This window comes from Vulpes vulpes, chromosome 14 (assembly GCF_048418805.1).
Source record: "Vulpes vulpes isolate BD-2025 chromosome 14, VulVul3, whole genome shotgun sequence".
In the NCBI taxonomy this organism is placed as follows: Eukaryota; Metazoa; Chordata; class Mammalia; order Carnivora; family Canidae; genus Vulpes; species Vulpes vulpes.
In genome coordinates this window covers 5,053,917-5,070,940 of record NC_132793.1, presented here as the reverse complement: position 1 = coordinate 5,070,940, position 17,024 = coordinate 5,053,917, and the positions used below count along the sequence as shown (strand labels likewise).

General features: G+C 57.6%; 1 protein-coding gene and 1 long non-coding RNA gene across 3 annotated transcripts in view; one reads left to right on the top strand and one right to left on the bottom strand.

Annotated features, from left to right (window-relative positions):
- The window catches only part of PMEPA1 (prostate transmembrane protein, androgen induced 1), a 55,641-nt gene extending 42,445 nt beyond the window's left edge, over window positions 1-13,196 (bottom strand). The window contains exon 1 of one of the 2 annotated variants that reach the window (XM_072735526.1): window positions 12,619-13,196. In XM_072735526.1, the coding sequence (XP_072591627.1) occupies window positions 12,619-12,727 (109 nt within the window). In that variant the 5' untranslated portion in view covers window positions 12,728-13,196. The remainder of the gene's footprint in view (window positions 1-12,618) is intronic. The other variant, XM_072735524.1, reaches the window with a different exon arrangement.
- Window positions 13,197-13,325: 129 nt separating this feature from the next.
- Window positions 13,326-15,437, top strand: LOC140595330 (uncharacterized). The gene is made up of 2 exons (XR_011996850.1): window positions 13,326-13,689; window positions 14,850-15,437. It is a non-coding gene; the product is annotated as an uncharacterized lncRNA (long non-coding RNA).
- Window positions 15,438-17,024: the final 1,587 nt, after the last annotated feature.

Here is a 17,024-nt window from a genome sequence, read left to right as displayed (position 1 = left end):
CTGGCCTTGGTTTGCTCCTCTCCCTTGCTGGAGCAGCCTTAGCTGCGGCCACAAGCTGGAATTACCCGGAGGGTTCGCATCCTGGCTGCCTGCCCTGTCCCCAGTCATTGGCCTGGGGTGCACCTGAGTGCCCGACTATGAGCCTCGAGGCGGACCTCCTGTGCAGCCAGCACGGCAACGGCTGAGTGCAGAGGGTGCTGCAGGAGCACCTTCCAGCCATGAGGCTCACTAAGCTGTCTCCACCCCCTCTCGGGACCCCAGGCCTGCCCAGCACTCCAGAGGCTGCAGTCACCCCTCTCTCCCTTCAGCTGCGGCTCAATGCCGGACAAACCCTTGCTATCTCAGGCCTGTGCCCCAGGCATCGCCACCAGGTGACCCTTCCAAGGAGGGATGTGGAGAGGTGGCTGGAGAAGCCAGAGAGCAAAGGCAGGGACACCAACACCCTTGCAGTGGGGGGCGGGTGATTCCGAAGTCTAGAGGATGGCAGGCCAAGCACAGGCTTCAGAGCCCCATGGCCCAGGTTCAAATCCTGCTCTGCTCCTCGTGATCTCCCACACCGCAGCACATGACCTGGCTTGGCCTGCTCAGGTACACATGAGGGGCATCCCAAGGACAGTGAGGCAGGGCACGCACAAGAGGAAGAGCGGGGTGTGAAAAGCCACAATGCCACTATGGGTGGACGCAGAGAAAATTGCTCCCAATCCTCATCTCCCCTCGTCCAAGTCTATACTGGGGAAAGGGTCCAGAGCTCATTCTCACTAGAGTGTAAAGGAACGCTACAATGTGTTTAGCATAGGCCTCAGGATATCCAGGGCAAAGAGGCTGTTGAGGTAAAGGGGAGGCTTCTGTGACATGTAGGCTTGTGACCCCAATTTTAAAGACAGACAAATGAAGTGCTGTCAGGAGTCGGGGAGTAACAGGGATGGGTCTTTCTGCAGATCTCACCTTGCATGAGCTTGGAGGTCTGGGAGGCACCCAAGCCTGAGAGCTGAAGGCAGGGGCCTGGGCCACTCCAAGGTGGTGGCACATTCCTAGAACTCACAGAAGGGACGAAGTCCTGCGGCCCTGACGCCTCTCCCGGCCGGACTTCCCTGCACAGACAACTCTCAGCTTCCTTCCTGAGGATTGTCAACATCACCGTCGAGCCCTCCCCGAGCCCCGCCAAGAGTGGACGCTGCTATGCAGGAGCAGTGTCTGTCACAGGGCAGGAAGGACAGTGCGGGACCGGCAGCCACGCTCTCATCCCTGATCCACACCCTGGGAGTCACAAAGCCGCTCAATGAACACCAGCTGGGCTCTCCTAGTCTAAGGAAAGGGTCACAGGAGCTGGGGATTCACAAATTCGCGAGCCAGACCGCAGGATCCAGCGGAGTGAGTTATTAGGCTGACGGAGAGTCACCAGAGAAGCAGACTGCGGGGAGAAATATTCGTCAACTCCACGTAAGTGACTGTGGGATTACGCACTCGCAGGCAGGGCCTGGATTTACACGGACAACTGGAAGCTGGACTTGTAATTACACCTCTGGGCCATGCAGCGAGCAACTCTAATTAGCCTCTAGATGGGAGGGTAGTGACAATTTTATTTAGGGCCAAAAGTAAGTAATAAAATTAGGCAGAATGAGCCACTCCACGCGTTAAGTCCCCACACTTTGCAGAATAACGAAATGACAGGCTTGACAATTGCAAACATCTAATAATTGTGTCGTTGTTAGGAAAACCGAAGGGACGATGGGGAATGGCCTCTGACTCTTAAGCCTGGACATTTAAAATGTTGCATGGTGGACACCCCCCTCCAGTCGATGTTTTTTGTTGTTTTTTTGTTCGTTTTTTTTTTAAGACAACATTCTCTGCATCTGTACCTCTTCAACAGTAAAGGGCTCCAGGACGCCGACGGGGGCGTCCCTATGTGCCAGCCTGCTCGGGAACCGGGATCCATAAACACGGGCCAGATACAGCCGAGATAGGAGCGTATTTAGCTGTGATCTATCGTAACGATCACCAGCAGCAAATGGAGTGGCGTTTAAAGGGCCTGTTGGTGTTATTTAATCGGTTATATTCACCAACGTAATCGACACCCTCTCCATCATCTCAATACACCCACCTCTCCCTCCCATACCATAAATAGATTAGAAAAAATAGTTTCCTGCTATGGCCGTGACCCCATCGGCTGCCAAGCTCAGCCTGGTATGAATCACTCCGGGCTCACCGCGACGGCATTTCAAATGACTGAATGATAACGGGGCGGTACAGACACCAATAAATGAATCATGCCTTCCGCAAGACCAAACCTTTGGCTTTTACAGACACCAATTACAAAGTAGAAAGAAAAGAACAAAGAAATTACTCAGGGTGTTTGCGCAAAGTTGATTCATGGGTTTACAGAATTATTACCGACGAAATTGTTTTTAGGAAGGCAATTAGAGCTATGACCTGCTCCGGCACCATCATCAGCCTGTCGACATGGGAATGTGCAAAATGGGGCAGAGGAGGGCAGCCCCCAAAGTCTCGCAGGGCACCCGGGGACCTCCCTTTCTGCCTCCCCCTGGCGGGTTAAGACTTCCGTGAAATTCTTAAAACCTGTAGCCACACCAGCGACGTAGAGGAAGCAGGCACATTTACACACAGTTCCTGTAGAAATCTTGGTATCAACTTTTTTTTTTTTTTTTTTTTTTTTAATTCTTTAAATGCAGCAGCCACAGTAGAACATAGAGATCCTCTCTTCTGGGACCAGGATTTGGAAACACATCATCTACCACAACCAAACGCTCACACCATTTCTCCATGCGAACCGACTGCAGATAGCTCAGATCAAAGCTATTTTACCTACTATAAAACTTGGGGGTAGATGAAGAAAGAGCATTCGCTGTGGCCACATGCAAACTCTGAGCCTCTCCGTTAACGAAGTGTGACCTCTGGGATGAGTCAGCCCACAGGCCTTGGGTTAGGGCTTGCTGGCCAGGCTTCCTGGACAAACTTCTGCAAAGTGTAGAAGCATCGCCGTCAGGAATGTCAGATCCTTGTGGGCAAACCGACGCTGGAGAGAATAACCCCGAGCTTACACCTGGCTTATGCTCTCAGGCAGCCGGCCCTCTAACCACCGGCTCCCTGGACCGTTCATGGGTACAGCAAGCAGGTGCCCTGGGCAACGCCAGCCCCTGGTAGTGGCCAGGTCGCGCAGGCCACTGGGGCAGAAAAACCTCTTTTGGGAAAGGACTGTTTGCTTTCCCCAAAATTTGCTAGAAATCTGACTCAGCTCCCTGCGTCTCTTTCTTCTCAAAAAGGGGCCTGGGAACCCCGATTTCACCCACCCTGGTGGACCCAGGCATAGCCAAGGGAAGGCTCAGGCTCAATGCTGGGCACACCTGTGGGAGGCAGGGTCCCCACGGGGGCCTCCAGTCAAGGGACCTCAAAAAAGGCTTGGTGGGTGGAACACACACATTTTAAAACTTGCGTATTTTGTATCATGAAACATTTATGTATCTCTCATAGATCCAAAGATATGTGGTTTTATATATTAAAGCACACATTGCGGTATTTTTAACCACTGACACCCAAACAAATCCGCAGCTGGATTTGTCACTTTTACCGCCCCCCCCAAAGCCAGGGATGGAACCACCATGTCCTGGAGACCTAAGGACCAACAGGGACTCTCGGACCCCTGCAGCCTACGTGATGTGCATGCCAGGGATTGACGACTCCCCATCGGTGACAGTAAAGGACGGCGGCTGCTCCCGACAGACCCCATCATGTGTCAGCAGTTCATAGGATATCACCCACGCACCCAGTGGTCACAGGGGCAAGTGAGGGACATCGTAAATCCATCCCCTCGCCAGCTGCTTCACTGTTTATTGAACACCTACTCTGAGCCGAAGAGCATGCAAAAGCCAACTAGGACTCGGCACCACCGTCCCCGTCTCCATCACCGCCAAAATCTCCACGAGGGACAAAAGACACAGGACAAGGTCTCCAAACGTAAGAGGCAAGGTGGGATCTTGAACCTGCGCGGCTGTTCAGAGGTGTAGGTGTGTCTGTCTGTCCGGCCCTGGGGGAGCCCAGTACTGCAGGCCAAGGAGAGCTGGCAGGTGCTTCTGTGGGGGACGGAGGAGCCTTAGGAGCGTTCAGAGCCGGCTCCTAGGGGCCAAAAGCAAACTGTATCCAGCTTCCAGATCCCAGGCCACTGGGGATGGTACACTTGCTACCAAATAATTAAAACTCTTCTGCTAGTAGAGCTATTTCCCAAACCCACTGGCACGATACTCATGGATTTTAGTTCCGATACGTCTAAAGGGAAGAAACTCAAGACTCCAGGTTCCCTGAGGCTTCTGACATCCTCACCAGGCACTGCAGGCACCAACTCTAAGCCAAAGGACCCACCCCTTCTTCTTCCCACCCCCGACCCAACAGAAAACAAATACATATTAGAACCTGCCGGGACATCAGGAAGATCCCATGATCCCTGATACCTCCGCAGGTGAGTCACGGGAGCCACCCAGGCTCCTTTCAACACGTGGCGTCTCACCGTCGCCTTGGAGCGACCTCCAGCTCCGCTCGCGGGTGACAATGGGTGGGACAGTAACCCTCCAAAACACCCCGGGTCTGAAGCAGGTCTGTGCAGAAAAGAACTGCCCTATACATTCTCCTGCCGGGGCGGGTGGCAATGCACCTTTGTCATCTCGATACTCTGAGGGCTGAAGCAATAGGGAAGAGACCTCGACCTCGTGGGACCACCGTGGCTGAAGCAGGGGAGGCAGGTCTGCAGCAGGGCATTTCTCCGCCTGCCCCTTAGTGCGGCTTTGACCTTTCCCCGAGGTGACGGTAGCCCGGAGGCTGAGGCACCTTTCCTGCCCCAAACAGTGGAAACTTCCTTGATGGTTCAGAATACTACTTGGTGCCCAAGGCACTTTTCATTGCTCAGGCCAACCTAGGAAGCAGGTGTGAGCCTTCTCTCCATTTCACAGACATGCTAGTGGAGGCCCGGGAGGGACTCGGCCCTTGTCCCAAAAAAGATGGTTTTCAGAGTCTTTATCTTGACCGCGTCCTGTCCACTGCCCTGCCCATGCCCACTTCCTTCCCCACCTCATTCACACTCAGGGTTTCCACAGGCTCGGGGGATATACTGAGCAAAACGGGCACGGTCCCCAACCCCTCAGTGTCTGGGGACCAGGAGCAACACAACGGACAACTAATCGAACGGAACCCCACACAACACGACAAGTGCAACAGGAGAGCCCGGCGTGCTCTTGGAGTCGAAACCGGATGACGGGTCTGAGATCCTGGGGGGGCCTGCCTGAGAGAGGTTTTGAGAGTCGCCTTGGGTTCATTCCCAATCGGCCCCCTCCCTGGAATTAACTCACTTTGCGTCTGCTCACTAGAAGGGCGGCTCTCAGAGGGCAGGGTTGTGTCTATACGGTCGGTCCAGGCATTCTGCACCACAGTCACTAACTACGTGACGAAGCGCTGGATGGCTGAGCACCTAAAGGATGCCACGTGCCCCACACCCGCCCCCGGAAAGTCTGCATTTTCCTCACCTGGCAGTGCAGACCCCAGATGGCCTGGAAATCAGGGTAAGGTTAACAGACATGGTCCCTCCGGGAACATCCCTGGGCCATGCAGCAATCTCCTGCCCCAACATCTGACGGTGGTGGTGGTAGGAGGGGGGTGTAGACAGGGATGCCAGCTCCTGGCGCAGCCTCCTAAGGGACACCTGCCTGGGAGACATCTCGCCAACGAAAGATAGCTAGTGTGCGGCCAGAGTGGAATGGACCCGACCGCACACCCGAGATCTGTTCCCGTTCTTCCCTAGTGAACGGTCCTATGGGCACTTGCAGTCTCGGGACAAAATCCAAACTACCACTGCCGTGTTGAGTCTTGCAAAGATCATGCTGGGGCTCAGGGAGTCGATGTGGTGTTGTGGGGTTAGAAATCAGGGGAGCCCGAGCATTGGGGGTCAGGGAGCTTAGGTCTGAATTCCAACAGATCATCAGTTCCTGGCTGTGTGACCTGGGGCAAGTGTCTCACCCTCTCTGGACCCATTTTGGAATCTGCAAATTGGCGACAGCGTTAGCTCTCGCAGAGCTGTTTTGAAGATTAAGAAAAATGCGTCACTAGTACCTGGCACATAATAAGTTCTCTATATCCAACTAGGAAAGGGAGTGGAAGCAAAAATCCATCAGTCACCCTGGAAACAGAAGAGAAACGCCGTTCTGTGGCTCTCGGAAAGCCCGGGGATGCCCCAGCCCTCTCCAGGCCCATCCCAGGGCACCGAAGCCCCCGCTCTCGTCAGCAAGCCGCTCTGGGACTTTTCCCAGCGTGGTGACAGGCACTCGCATGGGTACCTGACAAGGCCCTGACGAGACACAGAGGTGTCACAGATTGGCTCTGTAGTGTCACCCGAAGGGAAAGTGAGGTTGACTGTCAATGCTCCGAGTTGTCATGACTTCATGGAGGGGGGCAGCCCACCTCGGGGAGGGGGCAGGGCAGCACAGAAGACACAGGTGCTCGGAGACGAGGAGCAGAAGATGTGCCTCCCCCACCCCCGCCCCCATCGGCGAAGAAGATCAGGCTCTTATTTTGATGGTTCACGGCCTGTACACCCTTATTTGTTAAAAAAAACTGACATTAATTTTCAAAAAATGTTAGCCGCAAAGCATCACCAGTTCCTGGGCTTTGTGCTCTGGGTCTTCTGCGCTGGACCTAGTGGGGAGTCTGGAGGTTGGGGGTGCTGCTGACTTCATGGGTCTGTGCCTCACAGCCCCAGCTGGCCCCCAGCCTCCAAAGGCAGCGGACTGTGGGAACCTGAGGGGGTCCCTAGGAGAGCCTGGGGGGCTTCCTGCCCAGGGGTGGGCATGCTGGGGGTCTCCCAGCCAGGCCTGCGGTGGGCCTGGCAGGGACAAGGAGAGGGAGATATTCAAGCATCTCCACCTTCAAGGTCACGGTCCCCACGTGGGCCTGCCTATTCCGGCGTCCCCGGCCCTGCCAGCACCCCAGCCCCAGGACGGGGAAACCTTTTTCCAGGGCAGACCTCCTCAGGCAGCGACCGCCGGGGGGGCAGGACAGAGTGAACAACTGAGACTCCCCCCCCCCCTCAACTGTCACCACCAACCCCCAGGAACACAGAGGGTTCTCTGAAGAGACACAACCCCCCAGCACACAGGAGCTGTCGGTACCCCGTTTCCATTCGGACCACAGGACAGCCAGAAAGTTCTGGGCTTCCATCTCCCTGGCCCCCAATCCCACACTTAACCCACTGCAACCCACAGGGAGATCAGGTCTGTGGGCGGGTTTTGCGGGACCCTCGAAGTGAGAGAAAAAAAAAAAGAATTGCCAGTACTTAAAAACCAAGGGTTTTCCATCAAAATCCGGCTGTTCAGGTCCCGGAAATTGAAAGGTCTGGCCTCACTGGGCCTGCGTGGCAGCTGCCCCCAACCACGGCAGGGCTCACCCCCCCCCCCCAGAAAGCTGAGTTTGCCACCCCGTGCCACGCTTCGCCGGCCTCGGGAAGCCCCGGGCACAGCACGGTGCCATCCTCATTGCTCCCGGGCACCGAGAGAAGAGTGGGCACGTGCCAGCACACAGGGCCTCCACACGTGCCCCTAACTGGGCATTGGCACGCGCATGCACACACACACGTGCACGCCTGTATGCACACGACACCTTTTAAAAAACACAAAACAGGCCCCTGGCTCTGATCATCTCCTCAGCGTGTGCCCCATGCAAGCAAGACCCCAAGGCTGGCAGGAGGACAGCCTGCCGACTTCCACTGCTAGGAGCTCCTTCTCCTTGGGTAGCATCCCAGACCCTGAGGTGCCTGCAAACCTGGCCTTTGGATGATAAAACCCGAAGAGGAAAAGCCACGTGGGCCCTCCAGCTGGGGCCCTACCACCAGTAACCTCCTCCACAACACATTCGTACGTTTGAACCACTGACCAAACCAGGAACGTTGACAAGCCACGGGCCGGGACTCGCAGAGGGAAGATCCGGGGGTGCACCTGCGCCGGCAGCTCTGGGGCTACTGTGGGGCAAGCGCTCCTGGCTGTCCCAGAAAAACTGCTGCCACCCTGGCCCTCCCCAACAGCCTCCTCTCCTGGGCAGCTGTGCACACCGCTCCATTTCCCTCTCCTTCCAAGGGAGAGTGCATAAATCTGCACAACTTAAAGGCCCAACTGTGTGCGTGTGCACTTTTTTCCCCTTTTTCTTACGTGCCCAGAAGGTAAAGCCATTACCCGAAGAGAAGCTGGCAAAGACATGCAGCAGTGGAGCATGTGTGTGCATACGTGTGTGCATGCACTGGCCGTGTGTACACACACACGGGTATGCACGTATATGTGTGTGTGTGCGCGTGCGTGCATCTGTGTGCATGCACGCAGGAGGAGCAATTATGTACTCTCTGCCTTGACAAACACTCAGCTCACCCCTGACCCTGGGTCACACTGGGTGGTGTGGCTGGCTTACCCCAGACCTCCTAGGGAGCTGTGGCCAACTGTCTGATCTGAGATCCAGTCTAGGATTTGCACCTCAACCTAAAACCCAGACAGTCAGAAAACATGTGGGTTAAAAGTCCCCGCTCAGAGGGCCCATGGGGGAAATAGCTCCAGCTAGACAGCCACAGTTTAAACCAAATCCTAAAATACAAGCTTACATGGTGCCAGAGTCTCTCCTCCTAATAAATGCAAATCCAAGATGAAAACTGGGAAGTTCCTGAAGACGGAGCCCCCATCCTTCCTGCGTGGTGCACAACAGGCGCTCGGAGGCCCCATCCTTCCCCATCCTTCCTGCGTGGCACACAACAGGCGCGCAAGAAAGGCCAAGGGAATGACAGGCAGGCGCCAACTTCGAGCGCGACCACGGGTCTTCCCAGGGGCTGATGTCTGAAGGAGACTGAGGTTCAGCTTCTGGCAACTCACCTCCACCCTCCCGCCCCCCAGCCCCTTGGAGAAATAATGGATTAAAACAGCAGTTCTCGGCCAGGGCAATGCGCTCCCCAGGGGACATCAGGGGAGGTCTGGAGACAGTTACGGGTGTTGCGACTTGGTGGAGGGGGAAGCAGAAGCCTGCTCCAACGGTCATCTAGCAGACAAAGGCCAGGGATGCTGCTAAATATCCAGCACAGCACACAGCCTCCCCCTCCCTCCCAACAAGGACGTCCTAGTGCCATGGGTGAAATGCCCCGGATTTGAGACATGGGGCACCGGGCATCCTGGGAGTTCCTGCAGCTCAGTCTCTAGTGTTTGGGAATATCTCTTTGGAATTGGGTTTGAAGAGGAATCAGAGACTCAGTGACACTGGAGTGTCAGGAAGCAAAACTGCCACCAGAGATACTGGCCGCAGGGGTCCAGGGTGGGTCCAGCGCAGGGTGCGCCGCCCAGGGCCCTCCAGAAATGGGGCACGAGCGCCAAGAGCCGTATGACACAAGTCAGTCTGTCCAGGCAGAGGCAGCATCCATCTGCCCCCCCTCCCCAAAAGCCTCAAGCAGCAGCTGGAAGAGAAAAGCAGGGGCTAATTTCTAAGAGAGACAGATCTGTAAAGAGGTCAAGAGGACGCCAAGAGAGCGGCAGGCCAAGAAGGAACCCTTTCCTGAAAAGTTGCCCGGCCAACTCCCCACTGTTAGCTCTGGTGTCAGCCAGCTGTTTTTAACCCCAGGACCCCTGGCTTTTCTAAAGAACAGCCTCTTTTTCTGTGGGGTATCTTGGGAAGAGTGAATTCTCATCAGGCAGCGTCCCTCACCCCTTGACTCTCAGAGAAAACTGGGGCCCCTGGAGCGTGCCGGCATGATCTCCTATCTGGCTTCCTTGGAGATCACCCAGTTCCCGCCCTCCCAAGCGCAATGGGGATACTGCTGAGATCCTCCAGCTCGAGACGGGCCTACTGTGGGGCCAAAGTCCCAAGAGACAGTGCGTGCAGCGCTTCCTGAGAAACAACCCTGGTTTTGGGTCCAGTGTGCGCTGGAAGAGCTGGAGCAAAGCTTTCCATTGCCACCTTCGCTCATCTATAAAGCCGGAGCCGGCCAAGGCTCCACCCAGCTCTGAGATTTGGGGCAACTGTACACCACCCCAGGGACCCAGCACCGTTCCGGGGGAGGGGAGCCCACTGGCACGGAAGCCTCCAGCCAGACTTGGGAGGGCAGAGGCCCCATCTTGAAAGATGGTAAGCTTTTTAAATTTCAACCATCCAGACCTCATTTTTCAGATGAGGAAACTAAGGCGATTTAAGGAACCAACCAAGGGCCACCTGGACAAGGTCCCGCAGCCCAGCTCCAAATCCATCTCTGATGTTCTGCTTGCGAACAACCCCCCAGCTCGAATCACATGAAATGTGGCCTTCCTTCCTCACTTCAAATTTTCCTCCCCATCTTTTTTGTATAAAGAAACTCCAGGCCTTCAGGCTTCCTCACCAGACCCTTTCGGGGAAATCTGATTAGCACTTGTAACAAACTGTTACATTATACCTGCATTTTAAAGATCATTTCCCTTCCTGCCCTGGGCTTTCTTCCAGTAAGTAGGGGGCCGTGTGTAAAAAATACACTGCGCGCGCGGTGACTCATGTACCACCCTGGGGCCAGCTGGAGCAGGCCAGGGTTCCAGGCGCTAACCTCCAGGGCCCAGCTCAGATGCCCGCCTGGGGGAAGCACACGGGTTGAAGGCGATGGATTTAACAACACCTTGGTGTCAGCCAAAATACCATCAGGGCTGAAGAGCCTAAGGAGGGACAGGAATAAGAATGAATTTTTTTTTTTTTTTAAAAAGTCCTGAACACAAAGGAAGGACAAGAGCAAAATGCCTGGGCCCAGTCCTCCTAAAGACAGATTCCATAGGTTCAACACAATAGCGGAGACCCCTGGGGCGGGGAGCGCCCTAAGGCGGCTTTACAGAAGAGGGAAAATGAGGCACCTCGGGTACTTAAACAGCAATCCGTTTAGCACCGGCGAGGCTCTCTCCAAACATGTGCGAACATATTTTAATAATATCCTCGTGCATTTCATTAGCCTCCTGAGTTCATAAAGGGCCTTTGGGAAGCAATCTGGTTTAATGCAACTCAGTTCCGCACATGCTGGCTCTGGGCAGGTTCTCCTGGCACCTCGCTGGCCTGGCGCAGGGCGGCTTGGGGGTTGGGGGTGGGGGGTGGTGGGGACAAGCAGGCTTTCCATCCCTGGGCTGGAGGGAGGGGACACTCACGGATGGAAGGACCCACCACTCAAGCTGGCCTGCCTGCCCCGGCAGGGCCGGTCACGGGTTATTTTTACCTCTTGTGCCTCACTCTACAGGCTCAGGGGCCACGCACTGTGGCAGCCGCCTGCGGAAACTGGCTTATGAGTCACCCAGTGACTGCCCTGCTCAGTGGTGGCCGCCTCTGGCTCCTGGTCCCAGCTGGAAGAAGGCTGGCCCTGGCAGGGGAGGGCTGTGTGCTCCCTTGCCTCGGTGCTTAGGGGTGAGGGTAGGGAAACCGAAGCCCAGAGAGGTAAGAGCCCCCCCCCACACACACACCAAAGGATGGGCTGGGGGTGGGGGTACAGGCTAGACAGCGGCGCTCCACCCAACCCAACCTCTACCCGAGTGGGGTCCGAATGGCGGAAGTAGAGGCTTATTTGTCTCAACTTCTGGGTGCACAGGGTGAGTTGGTGCCAAGCTGCCAACACCCCCTCCCCACCCTCGGTCTATCTCCTCCTTTCAGGGCCAGGCGGTCCCAAACACAGACAGCCCCAAACTTTGACTCATTTGTAACCACGGTCCCAGCCAGGCTGAGCCAAGCTGTCCAGACAGAGGCTATTTATAGGTGCGTCGGGGACACAGACACTCACACAATGAGACACACACTCCAGATCCACCTTGGGCCAGACCCACCGGCGCGGAGCCCTGGATCCAGACACCTGGGCACAAACGGTCCCCAAGCCCCCAGCACGATGCACACGCTGGGAAGAGGCACCCGACCGGGCCACAGGCAGGGGCGCAGGAGGACGACATATGCCCGGGACAGACTGCGACCCAGACACACAGACACAGAGCCACGGAGACGCGCCAGACCCAGACAGACACACACAGACACGCGCGCTCCACAGACGCGAGGAAACCCGCTCGCACAGGCCGAGACGGAAGCGCCACGCACAGTCCAGACACACGCCCGGGGCCCCAGACACCCCGCAGGCCAGACCGCGTCTCACACGCCCGCCGCCCCCTCCCCCTCCCCCTCCCCTCCCCTCCCCTCCCCCCCCCCAGCCAAAGTTGATAAAGAGCCGCCCTAATTGCTCCACCGAGGCTGCCCCTCGGGGAAATAAAATGGGAACTTGGCGGCCCCGAGCGCCCCGGCCCTCCCGCGCCCCGCGCCCCGCCGCCCTCCCGGCCGCTCGGCCCCGGGTCCGAGGCCCCTCGGGCGGGGCGCGGGCAGCGGGGGCCGTGCCAGGCTCTCCGCGCCGCGGGACAAAGCCGGGCCGGCCGCCAGCTGCCGCGAGCCGGGAGGGCGCGCCCGGGGCGCAGGGCGCACGGCCCGAGGGGCGCGCACGGCCCGGCCCCCGCCCCCGCCCCCGCCCCCGCCCCCGCCCCCGCCCCCGCCCGCCGCTGCCGCTGCGGCCGGCCTCGGGGTCCCAGCCCGACGGGGCCTCCGGGGAGGGGGCGCGGGGTCACTCACTGATCTCCATGCTCTGGAACAAAGAGCGTTTGCAGTTGCACGTGCAGGAGACATTGGGCTGCCCGGCGGCGAGGGCGGCGGTGCTGTTGGCCCCCATCAAGCGGTGCATGGACGGCGCGGCGGCGCGGCGCGGGGCGCGGGGGGCGCGGGGGCGGCCGGGGGGGGGTCCGGCCGGCGCCCGGCGCTCGGGCCCCGCATGCAGGAGGCGCGCGGCGGGGAGGGCGCACCCCGGCTCGCCGGGCTCGGGGCGCCGCCAAGTTCCCGGGGCTCCGCGGGGCTCAGCGCGCGCCGCCGCGCTCCCCTGCGCCCCCCGGCCGGCCCTCGGCAGCCCCGGGGGCGTCGGCAGCGCCCGCGGGTGGCGTCCGGGAAATGGGCCGGCAGCCGGGGCGCGCGCGGCCGCCGGGGCTGAGCCTCCGCCGCTGGCTTCCCGCAGCCGAGCGCCTCCGCCGCCGCCGCCGCCTCCTCATTCAAGTCCAAGGAGATCGGGTTTCGCTCCGAGACCGCGGCCGGAGGCAGGCAGACGGTCTGACGTCAGCGCTAGACGGGGCTGCCGGTTCCCACCGCGCGGGGGCCGGGGAGGGGGCGCGCGCTGCGCCAATCCCCGCCGAGGTTCCCCCGCACCCCCTTCCCGGGCCGCGGGGCGGGGTGACGGGGAAGGGGGCGGGCTCTTAAAGGGCCAGAGCGAGGCGGCCCGCGTAGACCCGGGGCGGCGGGGCGGGGGGCCGCGCTGCGCCTCCGCGCCTCCTGGGCCGGTTTGGAGCGCGTGGCCCGACCCGCGGGCCCGGGGAAGCGCGGCTCGCAGGCAGCCTCGCCCCTGGGTCCCGGGGTCCTCGCCCCAGGTTTAGGGGAAGCCTGTCCTCTCCCGGAGCAGGTCCCCGGACTCAGGGCGCGGGGAACTGGAGACGACGAGGGGCGCCCCCCATCACCATCACCTAACATCGAGGCCTCGAGGCCCCTGGCGCCCCCCGCTGCGCACTTTACCCCGACCCCCAGGAGGTCGCCCGGGGGAGGCTGGAATTCGTGTCGACACGCCCCGGACGGCTCCGAGAACCGCCCGGGAGCCCTTGTCATGTAAATACGTGTCCTGGGACTCGAGATGCGACCCAGCCGGCAGGGCCCGGGGCGAAACCGCTGCCGCCGTCTGCTGCCCCAGGGGCCGCCGGCGGGGGAGGGGGGGAGGGGGGGGAGGGGGAGGAAGTGCGGGGGTGTCCTTTTATTTCATTAAGTTTTAATTACACGAGTGTTACAAGAACACATTCTCCTGGTTTTAGAAAGGAATGGGGGTATTACGTCAGAGGTCCTCTCCCTGGCACACCTGCAGACTCAACAATGTGGTGTGGCCCCTCCTGGACCTCTGCTCCAGTCTCTATTTTGTATGCGCTTGGGGAGCGCCTGCCTAGTGCCAGAAACTCACCAAATAGGACCTCAACCTGGTACCTACTCCCCGAGACGGGCATGTTGGGAGCCCCATTCTACAGACGTGGGAGCTGGCCTGGGGAGTTGGTTGCTCAGGGCCTCGCAATGGAAGAGCCTGGTCCTCACCCAAGGCTGTGCACCCCCACATAGTTTCCTCCTTTTTTAAATATCCACATATCCAGGCAATGACTGGGGTTTAGGAAGGAGCAGAGACTCCTTTTGTGTTGGGCAGGGTGGGAGGGGTGTTTAAAAATTATTCCCTTTTAAGAGACTGTAACCAGACCAGAGATTCGCAGAACTCGGAGAAAGCCGGCCCAGGAAGTGGGTGACATCTCTCCGGGCAGCTGGTCCCAGGGATGCCCCCTTGCTCTCACAGAGCACTTTTTGTGAAGGAATTCAAATTCGGGGGTGACTGGGTGTTCCGGGTTTACGGAGGAGCCCAAGGTGCCCACACAGAGGGAGGTTCAAAGGTTCTGACCCTGATTTGTTTGGGAAGAGAGGCTCGCTCTCAGAGCTGTGCCCAACCCCAGGGACCAGGAGGAGGGGGGAAGCGCTCAGGGCCTGGATGCCTGGACAGTCTCAGCCCCTAGCTTGAGGAGGGATCGATTTCACCCGCAGGTCTGGGGTGAGGGAGGTCTTGCTGCAATTTGGCCTCTGCATCTTGGAGGAAAAACTGGGGGGAGGGTGTCCTGATGGTTGCCTGGGGAACCCTAACAATGGAGGTTGGGCCTGGGGATGACGGTGGGTGCCACTCACCTCCTGGGCCGAGGAAGACCACCATCACAGCCCCTCCTTTCAGCTATTCCTTCTTTCAGCCCATCGGACAAACTCTCGGGAGCTTGGACCCTTTCTGCTGGGCACTCAGGATGCCAGGAACAACCCCTGCCCTCTAAATCTCTCGCAGAGGCTCCAAGGCTGTCTGGCAGTGAAAAATCCCGCACTTCGTCTTGGAAATGAAGCAGCATTTACTCAATCAAGACTGAACCACCAGCAGACAAAAATAACCAGTGAATTCAATGGATTAAAAAAAAAAAAAAAACCCGCCTTAGCCACAACATTGACCTCTGGTTGATCTGCCTGGGACAACAGCACCGGCCACATTTCCTGAGCACCTACAGTATGCCATCACTGCTCTAACTAACGGTGGCCCTGGGACTGGTTCGTGGTCTGTGCCCTGGTTCCAACGTTGGTTCTGCTGGGGGTCTGAAGTGGGGTGTCGGGCACGGAGGCCACAACCGCATCTCTAAAGATGGGTGGGACGCGTGACCTTGGCAAGTCCTTTCACCTGTCCCACCTCAGTTACCTCCTCTGCAAAAATGGCCTCCCTAATGGTGTCCTTGACCGGGGTGATGGTGAGTGACGAATAAAGGAGTCAGTGCCGCGAAAGTGTGTAAGAGGCTGAATATGTGCTGGTGGTCTTGTTGTGCAATCCTCATGGCATATTGGGGAGGGGAGGAACTGGCGTCATTTTATCCTCCTGTTTGCAGATGAGAGGATCGGCAATCAGGAAGGCGTCACCCCATGACAGCATCCTTGGCTAAGGTGGTTAATAGGAAAGGACAGACTTGCTTTGGGAAAAGCATACGCTTGAGAACCCACACTCATGGGAGGCTTTGCGTGTGCCTAGGGCTGCCAGATAAACGCGAATTTCAGATAGATCACAAATAATTTTTGGTGTAAGTATATCCTGTGCAATATTTGGGATCGACTTATACTAAAAATTTGTGTGTTGCTTATCTGAAATTCAAATTTCACTGTATGCCTGTATCTTTATTTGCTAAGTCTGACTGCCCTGTGTGTACCAGGCACTGTAGTGCTGGGGATTCGGTGAGGAGGAACAGGGCCCACGGTCAGGATCCTTTCCGGGGAGCCAAGGTGTGAATGGTGCAGTGCGTGTGGGAGCACTCCCCCTACTGGGAGTGTGGGTACGGGAGGATGGGCCGCCTCTGCTGGACCAGCTTGAGTCCATGGGAGGGAGGCCATAAGTCAGGGAATGAGATTTCCTTCATACATTCAGCAAATACTGTGTTCCTGTTCAGTGCCAGGCTCTGTGCTGGGTACCAGACGCAGGGCAACAAACAAAACAAAATCGCCCCCCTCATGTGACATGGGGAGGGGGTGTCACATGGGATAGGGGGCAGGAACGGGAGAGATTATAGACTCACACACAAACCCATAGTTAAACTTAGGTCACTTCAGATATGGTCATGATGAGCTAGAGGCCAAGTTGGAGATCAGGAAAGCCCCCCTGAGGAGGTGGCATTTTATTCAATTCATATTTACTGAACATCTACCTAGAGCCAGGTACAAACCCCTTCTTCCCTCCTGGGGCTCCTGTTGCTTGTAGGTGAAACAGACAACGAATATGGAAACATATACGTCCAGGTGATGATTGAGAGGGTCACTGAGTTCAAAGCCAGAAATGTTACAAAGGGACATGGTCTGGCTATAGCTGGAGCCCACGAAGTGGCCTCTCTGGGCAGAGGGGACAGCAGGGCGGGAGTCTCAGGCCGGGAGCAGCAGGTGCCCAAGTAAAACCCTTGAGGGGAAGAAGAGCAAAGAGATCTTCATAGTCCTATGAAGTCTGGGGCTTGAGATGCATTTCCCAACCTGGTTATAGGGCATAGGATTGTGAAATGGGTATATGTCCTCAGGTGACCGCCAAGACAGGCCTTTCAGGGCCTCCAGACGGTACAGTGCTGCTGTCTGTCCTGATCACGGGTTGGATCTACCACAGGAGGATCTTTAGAGAGAAAAGATCCTATCCGTGCCAGCAAGGAGGGCTGGCTCCTAGTGGCATATCCCTGCTGGCTGGGTTTAGGTACAAGGCCAGCTTCACGAATGTGCGATCCATGCAGGTGCCAGGGCTCCTCCCTCGAAAGGGCCCCAAGCTTGGGTGAATCCTCTACTGTCATCATCTTGAAATTCTTAATAATTTTTGAACGAGGGGCCCTGCATATCCTGTAGTTGCTCAGGTGCCAGGCCTGCCT